General features: G+C 42.8%; 1 protein-coding gene across 1 annotated transcript in view; it reads left to right on the forward strand.

Moving 5' to 3' along the window:
* Positions 1-13,232, forward strand: part of LOC116565278 (cytochrome P450 4V2) — a 19,847-nt gene that overhangs the window by 675 nt on the left and 5,940 nt on the right. The window contains exons 2-8 of the mRNA XM_032298867.1: positions 2,403-2,515; positions 3,889-3,974; positions 4,740-4,930; positions 5,343-5,412; positions 6,780-6,906; positions 9,073-9,258; positions 12,767-12,869. Coding sequence (XP_032154758.1) covers positions 2,403-2,515; positions 3,889-3,974; positions 4,740-4,930; positions 5,343-5,412; positions 6,780-6,906; positions 9,073-9,258; positions 12,767-12,869 — 876 coding nt within the window. The remainder of the gene's footprint in view (positions 1-2,402; positions 2,516-3,888; positions 3,975-4,739; positions 4,931-5,342; positions 5,413-6,779; positions 6,907-9,072; positions 9,259-12,766; positions 12,870-13,232) is intronic.

A 13,232-nucleotide genomic window follows, 5' to 3' on the forward strand; every position in this document is an offset into this window, starting at 1 on the left:
CCCAGTGCCCCCGATTTCTACCAGTGCCCCCAGTTCTACCCAGTGCCGCCCAGTTCTACCCACCGCCCCCGGGCGCCCGCCGACACTGTGAGCACCCCATCCCGGAGCTGGCATTTTCTCTGCGCTAGCACCGGACACGGTGTTTCCAAACCCCCGCCCTGGGTATCTACCCCCGTCACCGCCGCTCAGCTCCCAAAGCCCTCCGGCTCCTCCCGCCTGGGCTTGGGAAGCCTGAGAACAGAAGCGCCAGGAAGCACACAGCGCTTTAAAGCTGGCAAACGCCTTCACGCTTAGAGCCGCCCCTCTCGCTCCGCTTCGGAAAATAAGAGACTGGGGTTCACTGGAGGCGTCCCCCAGCACCACAGGACTCGACCTACCCCGACTCCCGCTTGGCCTTCAGACGTTAGCCCTTTAGAGGAGGTGGCGTGGTAACAGCTGGGAAACGGATGGCAGGGTCCTCAGGCAAACTTCTAAGGAGGGTTTCAAACCCCTTATTTATTAAACAGTGAATTGCTTTTTTTAAAATTAAAGTCATCTTTTATTATAAAAAGAGACCGACATTATGTTGGTGGAGAAAAAAATCACTTTAAGTTAGAAAGCTCTCAAAAGTGCTTGGTATGCACAGCCCTGCATCCGGGAGGGTGAACTCGATCTCAGCACCTCACCTTCATCAGGGGGTAACTTGAGATACCCAGAACTGAAAAGGTTTGCCCAAAATGACGTCGTTTAAAATGGGCCCGGACCAGAACCTAGTTCCCTCTGGGGTTGTTAGTAATAATTTTACAGGCTGAGCATTAACTCCAAAGCTTTAAAGACTTTTTCTCATTTTCACTTCTGTTTTCTCTAACAAAAATAATGCTGTCATTTCAACTTCACAAGAATAAGATGAGGCCACATGGAAGAGTGTTTACTAAAATATTAAAAATATTTTGACAGAAAAAACCAAGCAAACTCTTTGCCAACCAAATATCATGATGACTGATGTAACAAGTAATCCAACAACACAGATACGAAAATCGCACTGGTAAAAATCATCTCAGTTAATTCTAAAAGCAGAACTAACCACCCCTTTTGTCCCAAGGCCTTACGGCATTAAAAAAATAATTGTACAAAAATATAGATTTTACCCCATCCCTTACCCCTGGAAAGTAATATACTTAAGTCTCATCATATTCTTTTGGGGATTTCAATAATTAAAATCACTAGTGAATTAAGACCTATTTCAAAACGATCTGTGAGCTGATTGGACGATTTGAAGTAATTTTCCTTGCAGTCACTTTCAGAGTGAAGACAATGACAAACACTGTCTTTTACAAAGGGACTTTTTATTCCACCAACAAATTCTGGATTTTGGTATCAGGAAAGCCACTGTTCAATTTCCAGCCCTATAACCAAGTTGTTTGAGAAATTATGTAAAACTCTTTAACTTAACAGGGTTTTCTCCCCCCTCTATTTGTAAAAGTGGCTATATTACAGAGTTACTTTAAGGATTAAATTTATTGCATGCGGAGTTTCTAGATCCCTGTCTAGAACTCGGTTAAAACAAGCTCTTTTGTTGTCAATCAAGCATCTGTTGAGGCCCTGCTTGGTGCCCAGTGTTGACCTCAGCAAAGTTGGGGACATCAGAAGGACATTCTAAGATATAGTCCTTGTTCCCAAGAATCTTGTCTTTCACACACAAGAGGTTTTGCCTTTCGTTTTGTGGCTGATGTCCAAATGCTGCCCTCAGCCATCTCACTTTGAAAACTGCAGTTGGCTCCCAAATGGCCTCTAAACGCCAATCTCGCCTTTTCCAGTTCATTGTAGCAACGTCTGCCTTCCCCAGCTGCTCCTAGCTGTTGGCCCTGCTGCCTTCGAACCACCGATTGAGACCTCCCTGTCCCCTCTGTCAGACCAGACCAGGGCACGCAGTATATTAGCATGACGCAAGATGATTGACGCTGGGGATCGAGACCCTGCTACTTTCATAGCAATTTTGACAACTGCTTCATCCCAGAGACATTTGGAAGCAGCATAGTGTGATGGTGAAGGGATGTGTTCTGGAGTCTCGGTACAAGCCAGGCTCCACTGTTTACTAGCTCGGTGATACTGGGCAGTCGTTAGAAAAAGTGCCCTTTCTGGGACATCAAAACCTTATAATAATAATTATTCTATGATTGCTAACATGCATTATGTATGTTTATTTACTGTGGCAAATACTATTTTGAAAAAAAACTTTAGACCTACAGGAGAGTTGCAATAATATTACGCAGAGTTCACACATACTCTCTACCTGGCTTCCTCTAACAGTGACACATTACAGACTTAGTATATTTATCAAAATGAGAAAGCAAACGTTTGTTCAATACTCGTCATAAAATTATCAACTTGATTGAATTTAAAGTCTGATATTTTTCTCCCAGAATTTTTTCAGCAGATAATTCAGTACACAGAAGAATACCGCCACATGCCGCTGCTGAAGCTCTGGGTCGGGCCAGTGCCCATGGTGGCCCTTTACAATGCAGAGAATGTGGAGGTGGGTGTTACTAATATGGTCAGTATTGCACTGTGTATCCGACAGCGTGAGAATCTCTTCAGAATCGATATAATGCATCCTTATATTTCAGCCATTTCAGTGCAAAAGACATTCCGTTAAGTATTTTAGGCTATACAGGTGCGATTTAATGCTTTTCAGATGTAGTCTGAATCCTGGGAGATTAACACCCTCCAGATAAAAGTGCACATTTATTACCAGGTTCCAATATTGGAAAGCCTGCAGAAGGATACAGCTTTTCAGAAACATAAATTATTCCGCAAGGTGAGCCCTTGTTATCCACCTGACACTATTTTAAGACTTCAAAAATACTTGACTAGTAAAGTATGTTTCCCTCAAGCTCCTCAGGGTCTCACATTATATCAATGATAACCTTATTCCAAATTTAAAAGAGAATGAAAATTTGATATTTATGGGATAAATATTACAAACCCATGCTGTTGAAATGAGTCCTCCGAAAAGCTGTAGTCCTTTTACTTATTGGAAAGTCTGGGGAAATCATCTCATGGTACGGTGAGGAAAGGATTTGGGGCAGGCAACAAGAATGGGATCAACAGAGCTTCTCTTTGTTTACCAAAATTAAAACCAGAATTCCTAGGAAGTGGTGTCAGCAGGATACGCCTTTCTACTTACAGTGAAAATGTTGCAGTTTCTCATGCTTCTCCAGAATCCTGGCTCAGAGGAGAGCGTGAGGAGGGCGGGTCCAGGACTCCAGCCACTGCTGGCCTAGTGTTAACAGAAGCTGGTGTGGTGGGTGCAGATGGCGGTCTGTCCAGGGTAGGGGACTTCAGCAAGAAGCCCAGTGAGCACCCTGTGCTCAGCCCCAGCCCCCATCCCTCCTCCCACTTCACACAGACCCTGGGTGATCTGATCACACTCACACCGTCCATTGCTGCCTCCATGCTGAGACACTCAGATAGGCATCTCCTACTCAGGTCTTATAATGGGCGTCTCACCTGCTTTCAGACCACAGCAACCTGAATGCTTCAAAGTCAGCCTGACTTGAAAATGCACCCATGATTTCCATCTCCCGAGATGTGCTCACCCTCCACCTCGCTCCCTCCCTCCACCCATTAAATAACTTCACTCGGCTCCTGGTCTATGGCAGGAACCAGAGAATCACTGGGACATCTTGCTCTCCCTCAACTCCATTGAGTCCCCAAGACTGAATGCAGGTTCTCTGTTCAGAACTCGAATCGAATGTCTTTGAGTCACACAACTGGAAATCAACCACAGAGAAAGTCAATGGGGTGAAATGTCCTAAAAACTAGCTCTACTCTAGCCAGGTATTCCTACCATTATAGGAAGGTCTTTTGATGTCTGGATGTCTCTAAAATGTGTTTTTCTCTTCCAAGGTAATTTTGACTAGTTCAAAGCAAATTGACAAATCTTCTATGTACAAGTTTTTAGAACCATGGCTTGGCCTAGGACTTCTTACAAGGTATGTCAGCGTACCTTCGTGAAACTGTCTACAGAAATAGTTACTTCAGTGTGCAACTTGTTATTTCAGGAATTGACATAGGGTAGCTTTTTCTATAGCAAGGCTGTGCTCTCAGAAAGGAGGAGAAGAGGCCAAGGGTCCAGGTGAACGGTTATCTCCAGCTGTGGTGTTCAACAGTGGCGGTCACCAGTGTTCAGGAAGACTTAGGAGGTGACAGGTTGGAGGTCACAGTAAAGCAAAGGAGTGTGTGGAGGAGGGAAATCCTAAAAATCCACCAAAAGGATAGCTCCAGAGAAGTCTGGTGAGCTGGTATCCAGAACCGGGACTCCATCCTCTGAGAAAGGGCCCCCCAAGGGCCAGGCAGGAGCCTCGAAGGGACTTTAGAGAACTGGAACAGGGGAGAGATCAAGGTAGAACCCTGGGGTGTGAGGGTCATCTGAGGACTGAGGTATTGACGGGAGGAGAAAAAATCATTATTAGAAACTCGGAACATAGAAATGGAGAGAAATTCCTACAGTTTTCACTTTAAACAGTGTTCTAGAACAATGTTCTATAATATTACATAATATTCATATTTTGTAACTATAGATGAATATTTTACAGATATGTATATGTCCTTGTCATCCTGCCAAAAGCATTTGAGGACCTGTAGGTTAAGCTATTTCAGGAGAATTTTGTTGACTTGCCATATTTATGCTTTAATTGTTTTGGATGTAATTTTCTCTTTCTATTTTTTTTTTTTGTAACCACATATTTTATTTCTAGTACGGGAAACAAATGGCGTTCCAGGAGAAAGATGTTAACGCCCACTTTCCATTTCACCATTCTGGAAGATTTCTTAGATATCATGAATGAACAAGCAAATATATTGGTTAAGAAACTTGAAAAACATGTTAACCAAGAAGCATTTAACTGCTTTTTTTACATCACTCTTTGTGCCTTAGATATCATCTGTGGTGAGTCTCATTGATTTGTTTCTAAATTTATGGCGTAAAGAGGAAACGGCCCAAATAGGAAATCACACTCCATCGGGAAGGCAGACAGAGGACCTGGAAGGGCAGTGGGCTCTTCGGCACGGTTCTGCTGCTGTGTCAGCCTTCCGAGGAGCAGGAGCCATGCCCAGGGATGTGAGGGGGATGGGCACGGAGCAGCTGCCCAGGAAGGCAAAGGGAAGGAAGAACAGGAGGAAGAACAGGAGCAGGGAGTAGAAGTGGACAGAGCCAGAGAAGACAGTAAAGGGAGGAAGAATAATTCTGGAATCTATAAGGACAAAGCGGGATGTACGTCTTTTGTGTCTGCCAGTCCAGAACAAAAACAAGATAACTAACGTGCATGAATTGAATGGTTCCTTCTCACTGTGTTTTATAGAAACAGCCATGGGGAAGAATATTGGTGCTCAAAGTAATGATGATTCCGAGTACGTCCGTGCAGTTTATAGGTAAACGACGTCCTTTCAGTTATTTTAAAAATTATTATTGATTTGGGCTTTAAAAAATATTGCCAACAATTTCTGTCTGTGTTATCTGTGTTATATCTTTTTGTGGTTTCAGAATTAAACATGAAACGAGAAGCTAACCTCATGATGTAAACATGTGTTTAAGCAGTAGAGGAAAGGTTACTTAAATTATGGCACATTAGATGATGCAGTAATTTAGAAGGATTATTCTCTGACATTGAGATTACATTATATTGTACATAATGATGCTTACATTAGGACGCTGAGAAAAGAAAGATTAAAAAGTGTTCTGTTCTATGATAATTGTTATATTTAAAAATTATAAAGAAAAACCTAGCAGATATTATGACAGAATGTTAGCCGTGTTTATCATTGTCGTGTGTGTGTTTCTCATTCCTGTGCTTTCCTTTTATTGTTATTCTTCTTTTCCATATTTTCTGCACTGGGTAGGTATTGTTTTGATAATTAAAACAGTCCATTGTACCCCAAAATTGCTTGCAGCTATTCACCTGTTAAGAGCAGGGCAAGGACTTGGTTGGATGGAGTGCAGTGAAGTGCCTTGAGCTGAGTCCATTTAAATCCACTGTTCATTTCGCTTCATTTTAACCAATGTTTATTAAGCATCTCTGATCTTCCAGCCACTGCACAGGGTACTGACTGGTTTTGTAGTCATACACAAAACATGACACAGGAGGCAGGCATCGGCCAAAGAAATTTGTGAATTGTAATAACTGCTCAGGAAGAAGAGATCAAGTTGATACCAGAGCAGAAAACAAGAATGTGTCCTACAGAGTGAGAGGCCAGAAAAGGTCTTTCTGAAGAACCGGCATCTAAGCTGGTCCTGCAGGGGATCACGTAGGGGACTTTCTGCTCTACGGCTGGACATGAGAGGGAGATGCTGGGATGGTCAAGTGACAGATGGCTACTTAGAGAGCCCTTGCTTATGGAGGAGGGCAGCCAGCTGTCATCTGTCACTCCAGAGGAGTGGTCAGACCAATGATGGACCTTAAAAAGAGGCAGGTTTCATCTCAACCCCTGGTACGGAGGCCCTAGGCAGAGTGGGGAACTCGCCCTGGAGAAACAGAAGCAGAGCCACATGGCTACCTAGTAAGGAGGTTTTCTAATGGGTTCTTCATTCCTCTAAATAACCCATCATTTCCTGAGGCTTCATGGGATGCGTAACAGCCCATGCCTTCACTGTTGAGCATAAAGCATGGAGCGCTTGGTAGCCTCCAAGGCAATCATCGTCATTCCCTCAATTGCCCCCATCAAGGCCAGGTACCTAACGAAGTGCTCAAGAGATACACATTTCTGATACAACAGCTGATGTATTTTTATTCCATTTATAGGATGAGTGAGATGATATTTCAAAGAATAAAGATGCCCTGGCTTTGGCTTGACCTCTGGTACCTTATGTTTAAAGAAGGATGGGAACACAAAAGGAGCCTTAAGATCCTGCATACCTTTACCAGCGATGTAAGTCCCTGACATTTAAAACTGTGGTAAAATATACATAACATAAAATTTTCCTTTATAACCATTGTAACCGTACAGTTTGGTGGTGCTAGGTGCATTCGCCGTGTTGTGCAACTATCCTCACTATCCATTTCCAGAACTTTTGGTGAGTCCATAATTTTTATGTTTTTTTAACAGAACTGGTGTAGGACTACGGAGCCTGTGTCTCAGGAAATAAAAGTTGAATAATAATATTAATTAAGTACTCGCTAAGTCCCAAACACCATACCAAATGTTGGAAATGTAGTAATGAGTAAGACAGTGTCAATATGGTCCCTACTCGAAATTATTCTAGTAGGAGAGGTGATCTGTGATCTATCAGCACATAATTACAAAATGCGATGTGAGTTACGAACACTTATAAACAAACAGGGTGCTCGGTAAAGGAATCAAGAAGCATGGCTCTGTGTATAAGAGTTTTCTGGAAAGCGTTTGGCAGTCATTTTCAAAGGCAGAAGGCATTGATAGCAGTATCTTAACTCAGAAAACGTTAAAGTTAACAAGATATGAGTATTTTAGTTCCAATTCTAAAATAACCAGGAGATAGTGATGTTGTTTTGACTGTAGGATGTCAATTCTTGTGTTATTGATGTGTTTTGGAAAAACAAGATTTAATTGAAAATATGTATCAAATTATAATTTCAGTGTATTGAAAAAATTGCCTATTTCAATGTGTTCTTTCCTTGCTGTAAATTTTGGCTAAAATCTATTGAAATGGCTTCCTTAAGAGGTCAAATGGTGAATAAATCAGTAGATGTTCCATGAATGTACGTTGGCTGAGTGGGCCACAGTGGAGTGTGATCACCTGGCTGTCAGGGAAGAGCTGGCAGGTTATATTTCGTAACCTTTTTCCTTAAATTTTGTGCATTAATAGTTGATAGCAACAATTAAATGAATTCCAGACCAAATGGACAATATCATTCATTTAATAAACATTGAGAATTGCCTACTGAGGCCTGGGCACTAGGAATTCCACAAGAATAAAGGAAATCATGGTGTTTTGCCCTCAAAGGGCTTAGAATCTGCTCAAGGCACTTAGTAGCGGGTTTGCTCAATTACCTGCTAGTAAAAGGAAGTTGAAATGTACAACCAACTTAAGTGTATGCGCCTCAATTCTTTTATCCATCCAAGAAATATCTAGTGAGTATTCTTAAAATGCCAAGCAGTGCTCTAGAGGTTGAAAATATATCAATGAACAAAGACACACACATGGCAGGGTTTGAGTTGGAAGAGAAAGACACTAAATAATAAGTATAACATCATATGATAAGTGTAATATCACACAATATAAGTATAACATTATATAATTATATCGCACAATATAATAAATATAACATCATATAGCAAGTGTAATATCACACAATATAATAAAAGTATAACATCATATAAGTATAATATCACACAATACAAGTATAACATATAAGTATAATATTACACAATATAATAAGTGTAACGTCATATAATAAGTATAATATCGTAATAAGTCTAATGGAAGTATCACATAATGTCAGGTGGTAAGGAAAACGGAGAAAAAGAAGGCAGCGTTAGGAAGCATTGCAGTGCTAGGGACGGGTGGCAGGGAAGAGGGAGGTGTCTGTGATCGTGTGGCAGTGAGCAGAGGTCGGGAAGAAGGGAGGGAGTCGGCCGTGCAGGCCGCTGAGGAGAGCATTCAGGCAGTGGAACTCGCAGGCGTAGAGGCTGAGGTGACTCATCCACTTGCTTCTGTTCTCCCCATGACATGTAATTAGGAGCCTGTAATAGACGATTGTATAGTGACTGCATTCTCTCTACCCCTTAAACGTTTTCTCATTAGCTCCATGAAATCTCTAGAGTACTATCTAGTAGACTATGATTCTATTCTTGTGTTGGAAAGACTGCGAAAATAGCACTGGAAAGTTAGGATTTTGCTTGAAATTAAATTTGTTTTTAAAAGTTTCACCAAATAATGCCTGAAATATTAATAAGAGCCTTTACCGTATTTTCACAAGAGCCTATGTTGTCAAAATGTTGAAATAGAAAGGTTCAGAAAAAATAAATGAAAGAAACTCGCATATTTTATAAGAAGATGCATGACTAGGCACATCCAAGTCCAAACTGACGCATGTGATTATCATTCAAATGATACAGGTCATCGCTGAACGGGCCAATGAAATAACGGCAGATGGCGAATGCAGAGGTGATGGTAGGGGCTCTGCCCCCTCCAAAAACAAACGCAGGGCTTTTCTTGACTTGCTTTTAAGTGTGACTGATGATGAAGGGAACAGGCTAAGTCATGAGGATATTCGAGAAGAAGTTGACACCTTCATGTTTGAGGTATTGTTTATTGATTGTTATGTTCAGATATCATTAAACACATTTCAGTTGTTTTTAGAATCTTTAGCATTATTTGTTAAAATTTAATCAAATTTTAAAGTAGTTTAATATAACTAAGGAAGATTCATTATATTTTCATTAGACATTAGAAAATTTAAGAAACTGGTTAAGCACCAGCTCAACCTCCTTCTTCAGGAAACGATTTTGCTGAGTGCTGGGCACAGCAGTAGACATTTTTTATTTTTATTTTTTTAAACTCAAGAAACCCTAAGATTTGTCAGAGTTTTCCCAAGCAGACGACCAGCCCAGGATTGCTCTCAGTTCTCCACATGGCTTCAGCTTCCTTCCAACCTCCCAGACCCACAAGTCCACGTCCTCACCACCTCCTTTTTGAGGTTCTAGCAGACAAGCACTTAGCTACTGCCATGAGCTGCTCTACCTAAAGAGTAAAAGCCCTCCGACAGAAATTTCAGCTGGCTCATGATTCTAAAGAGATCTCCGCCCTCAAACTTAAACATGTATATGGGAAGTACTTTTTACAAAGATAGCCTAGGTATTAAACACTACAAAGAAGGACTCTCTATGTGAATGGCAAAATAGATAAAGCACGGCTTTTAGAAGCCCATGCTCCCTCCGCGTGGAGCAGAGTGAAAGGCACCTGAGTTGTTAATGGCTCTGCCACCGACGTGTTAGCTGCTCTGCGGGAGCCTCTGGCGGCAGTGCCAATGCCTGTGCACTCCCCTGTGAGGCTCCACAACGCAGTGAAAGAAAGCTGTGTGAAGGGGCTTTGGATCCTAGTTCCAGTTCAAGCTCTGTGCTGATTAGCCAGATAAGATAGTTCTGATCATTCCAGAGCTCTGTCACAACTTTCCTATGTGCAAAAAGGAGAGATGGACTGCATTGGAGGTTTTAAGCTTTTTAAAGCAGAACACTTCACGGAAAATAAGTCTTAAGCAGAAAATGGACATCTAAATTCGCTGAAAAGTAGAGAGGTTAAGAGTGTGGGCTTCAAGACCAAACCCCAGCTCTAAGGTGCAGGAATCATGACCTCAAGCACCTCACCTAGCCGTTCTGGGCCTGAATATTCTTATTTTAATAGCACAAGCCTCATGGAATAGTTATGATGATTAGATTTGTAAAGGTGCTCTGAGAATCATGATTGGCCCATAAGGAGTATGCAGCAGATACCGGGTGTTATTTATTATTTGATGTTGAAGTGGAGAGACCTTCTCACATCTTCACCTTGCCCACACACACACATATACTCCTGTACACACATACACAAACACACACATGCACACACCCACATACATATGCATACACACATATGCTCATGCACATACACATACATGCACAGACACATGTATATACCCATATACACTCATGAACATACAAATGTATATACCCATATACACACATGCACATATACACACGTACACAAACACACGCACACACCTACCTACACTCATGCATATACACACATACATGCACACACATGCACACACACATGTAGATCCACATTCACACACATGGGCATACATACACTCACACACAAATATACACACACATAGACTCATGTACATACACATGCACGCATGCATGCAGACACATACATGCACACACCACCCCCACACACATGCACACATTCGTATACATTTATGCAGATAATCACACATACAAAAACATACACACACCTATATACACACATGCACATATACACATATATGCACATATATATACACATGCAAACACAAATGCACACAGCCATGTACACTCATGTATACATAAGCACAAATGCACACACAAACACGTGTACATATCCACATACAGCATGCATCTATGCACACACCCCATACCTACATGTACACATGTGTACATGTATGCACACCCCCATACCTACATGTACACACATGTACATGTGCACACATTCCATCCATCTCCTACCAGGAACCTCTCACTTTCATGAAAACAACCAGAACCAGACTAATGATTTTTCTTTTGGTTCTGACACTCCTTGAAGTTCTCTTTTCTTCTCTGCAGTGAATGGAGGTATACAGGTGTGAGTCTACAGGCTCTAACTGCCTGGGTTCCAGCTGTGAGCTAAAAGTGGGTGTCCCCCCTGCTCTGCCAGTGCACCTTGGTGCTTTACGTTTGCCTCATCACGCCTTCTGCGGATGGCAGACAAAATAAAGTTGAAGGCTCAGCGGACTCCTCTTACGCCTTTGGATTAGGCTTCTGCTCATAAATTCAAGGAAAGCTATTAGACTTGTTTAGCCAGCGTACTTCCGTATGCACTTAGCAGACAAGCGGGCGCGATGGGCCAGAGCGCAAAACTGGAGCTCCAAGCAGTTTCTGTAACTGCAAGTGCTAGGAAAATGCAATGAGGCGCCAGCCTCAGGGACCTGTAGGCTGCGTATTTTAAGAATTGCAGAATAAGCCCCAAGCAATTCAATTCACGAGCTGTTTTATAAAACAAGTACGTTGGAGATTTCTGCACAGAGAATGAAATATTATAATAATCGCTTGTGCCACATAGGGAAAATGGAAACGTGAGATCTTTTATAGAGGTGATCATTTTTTTCTCTTTTTGTCCTCAGCGTTTCCCTCAGAGAGGTAGATTACTGTGATTGATTTTCCAGACACATTTTTTTTTTTCCTGAAGAACTCACCACTTTTGCATAAGGGAATGCGCTAGGGAGCTGGAGAGGTAGATGAGAAGCCAAGGCCTGAACTATCAAGTGGGTAGGGAAGAAGGCAGCCCTAGTGTAAGAGGTGGAGGCGGAGCCTCCTGAGTGCACAGGGTGTGGTGGTGGCATCAGCACAGCTGGCTTTGTCCTCAGACGTGCCCGAGGCTCAGCTCCTGCCTCTGCCTCCCACGAAGCTGCTTAGCACAGGAGACATTATTTCACCACATCTTTGCCCTGAGTTTTTAATCTCTGAAATGTGAATAACAGTAATGAATCTTCCGTGGAGTTTTTGTGCAGATTAATTGACTCAGTTTTTGCAAAGTACTTAGTATTTTGCCTACAACTCAGCAAGTATTAAATGAGGTTGTTGTCGACTTTTGAATGCGGAGGATGTGACTTAGAACCACACCTATACCCCCTGGCACCTGCCGTCCACAGGTAAGGCCCACCTTACAGATGGGGGAAGGCAGAGAAGTACAGACTTGCCAAGCAGGCTCTGGGACATCAGGCTTCATTCCCTTCAGAGGTGCAGCTCACCTAGTGCCCGTGGAACCGCCTTTATTAACACAGCCCCAGGCACGTCCCATGAGTGTGCACACTCCACTGAGCGGCGTGGAGCTGTCATCTCCAGGCATGAACCTCCACTTTTCAGGAATTGTTTGCTTGTTTATCACCGAGGTAAGGTGCTGCACAGAATTAATTATGTTCTTCAATCACAGTGCAGCCGTCAAATCCAGAGACAATTCAGAAGCGGTTTCTGGTCACTGCCAATCATCGCAGGCTACCTCTGCTTTTTAAGCTACTGTTTTCTCCGTTTGTAGGGCCACGACACAACTGCAGCTGCGATAAACTGGTCCTTACACCTTTTGGGTTCCAACCCAGAAGTCCAGCAGAAAGTGGACAATGAGCTGGATGACGTGTTTGGTATGTCTGACCCTTTCATTGGTTCTATTGTGGTGCCGAGTCCTCTGCAGAGGTGCCAGTGTGTTCACAACAACGAGCAGGAACGCTTCCCTGCGGGATCCTTGCCAGTACCATCCCCTTTGCAAGGCCTCATCCATTCACTCACACGCCTCTGCCAGTCACCTGGCAAGTGACCGCACTGGGCTGGATGCTGGGGTGCACAGATGCATGCTGCTGTTCTTGAGGTTAGATGCTGGGGTGCACAGATGTGTGCTGCTGCTCTTAAGGTTAGAGCCTGGGGTGCACAGATGCATGCTGCTGCTCTTGAGGTTAGATGCTGGGGTGCACAGATGCATGCTGCTGCTCTTGAGGTTAGATGCTGGG

Source organism: Sapajus apella, unplaced genomic scaffold (genome assembly GCF_009761245.1).
Source record: "Sapajus apella isolate SASKATOON/1434 unplaced genomic scaffold, GSC_monkey_1.0 scaffold39, whole genome shotgun sequence".
NCBI lineage: Eukaryota > Metazoa > Chordata > Mammalia > Primates > Cebidae > Sapajus > Sapajus apella.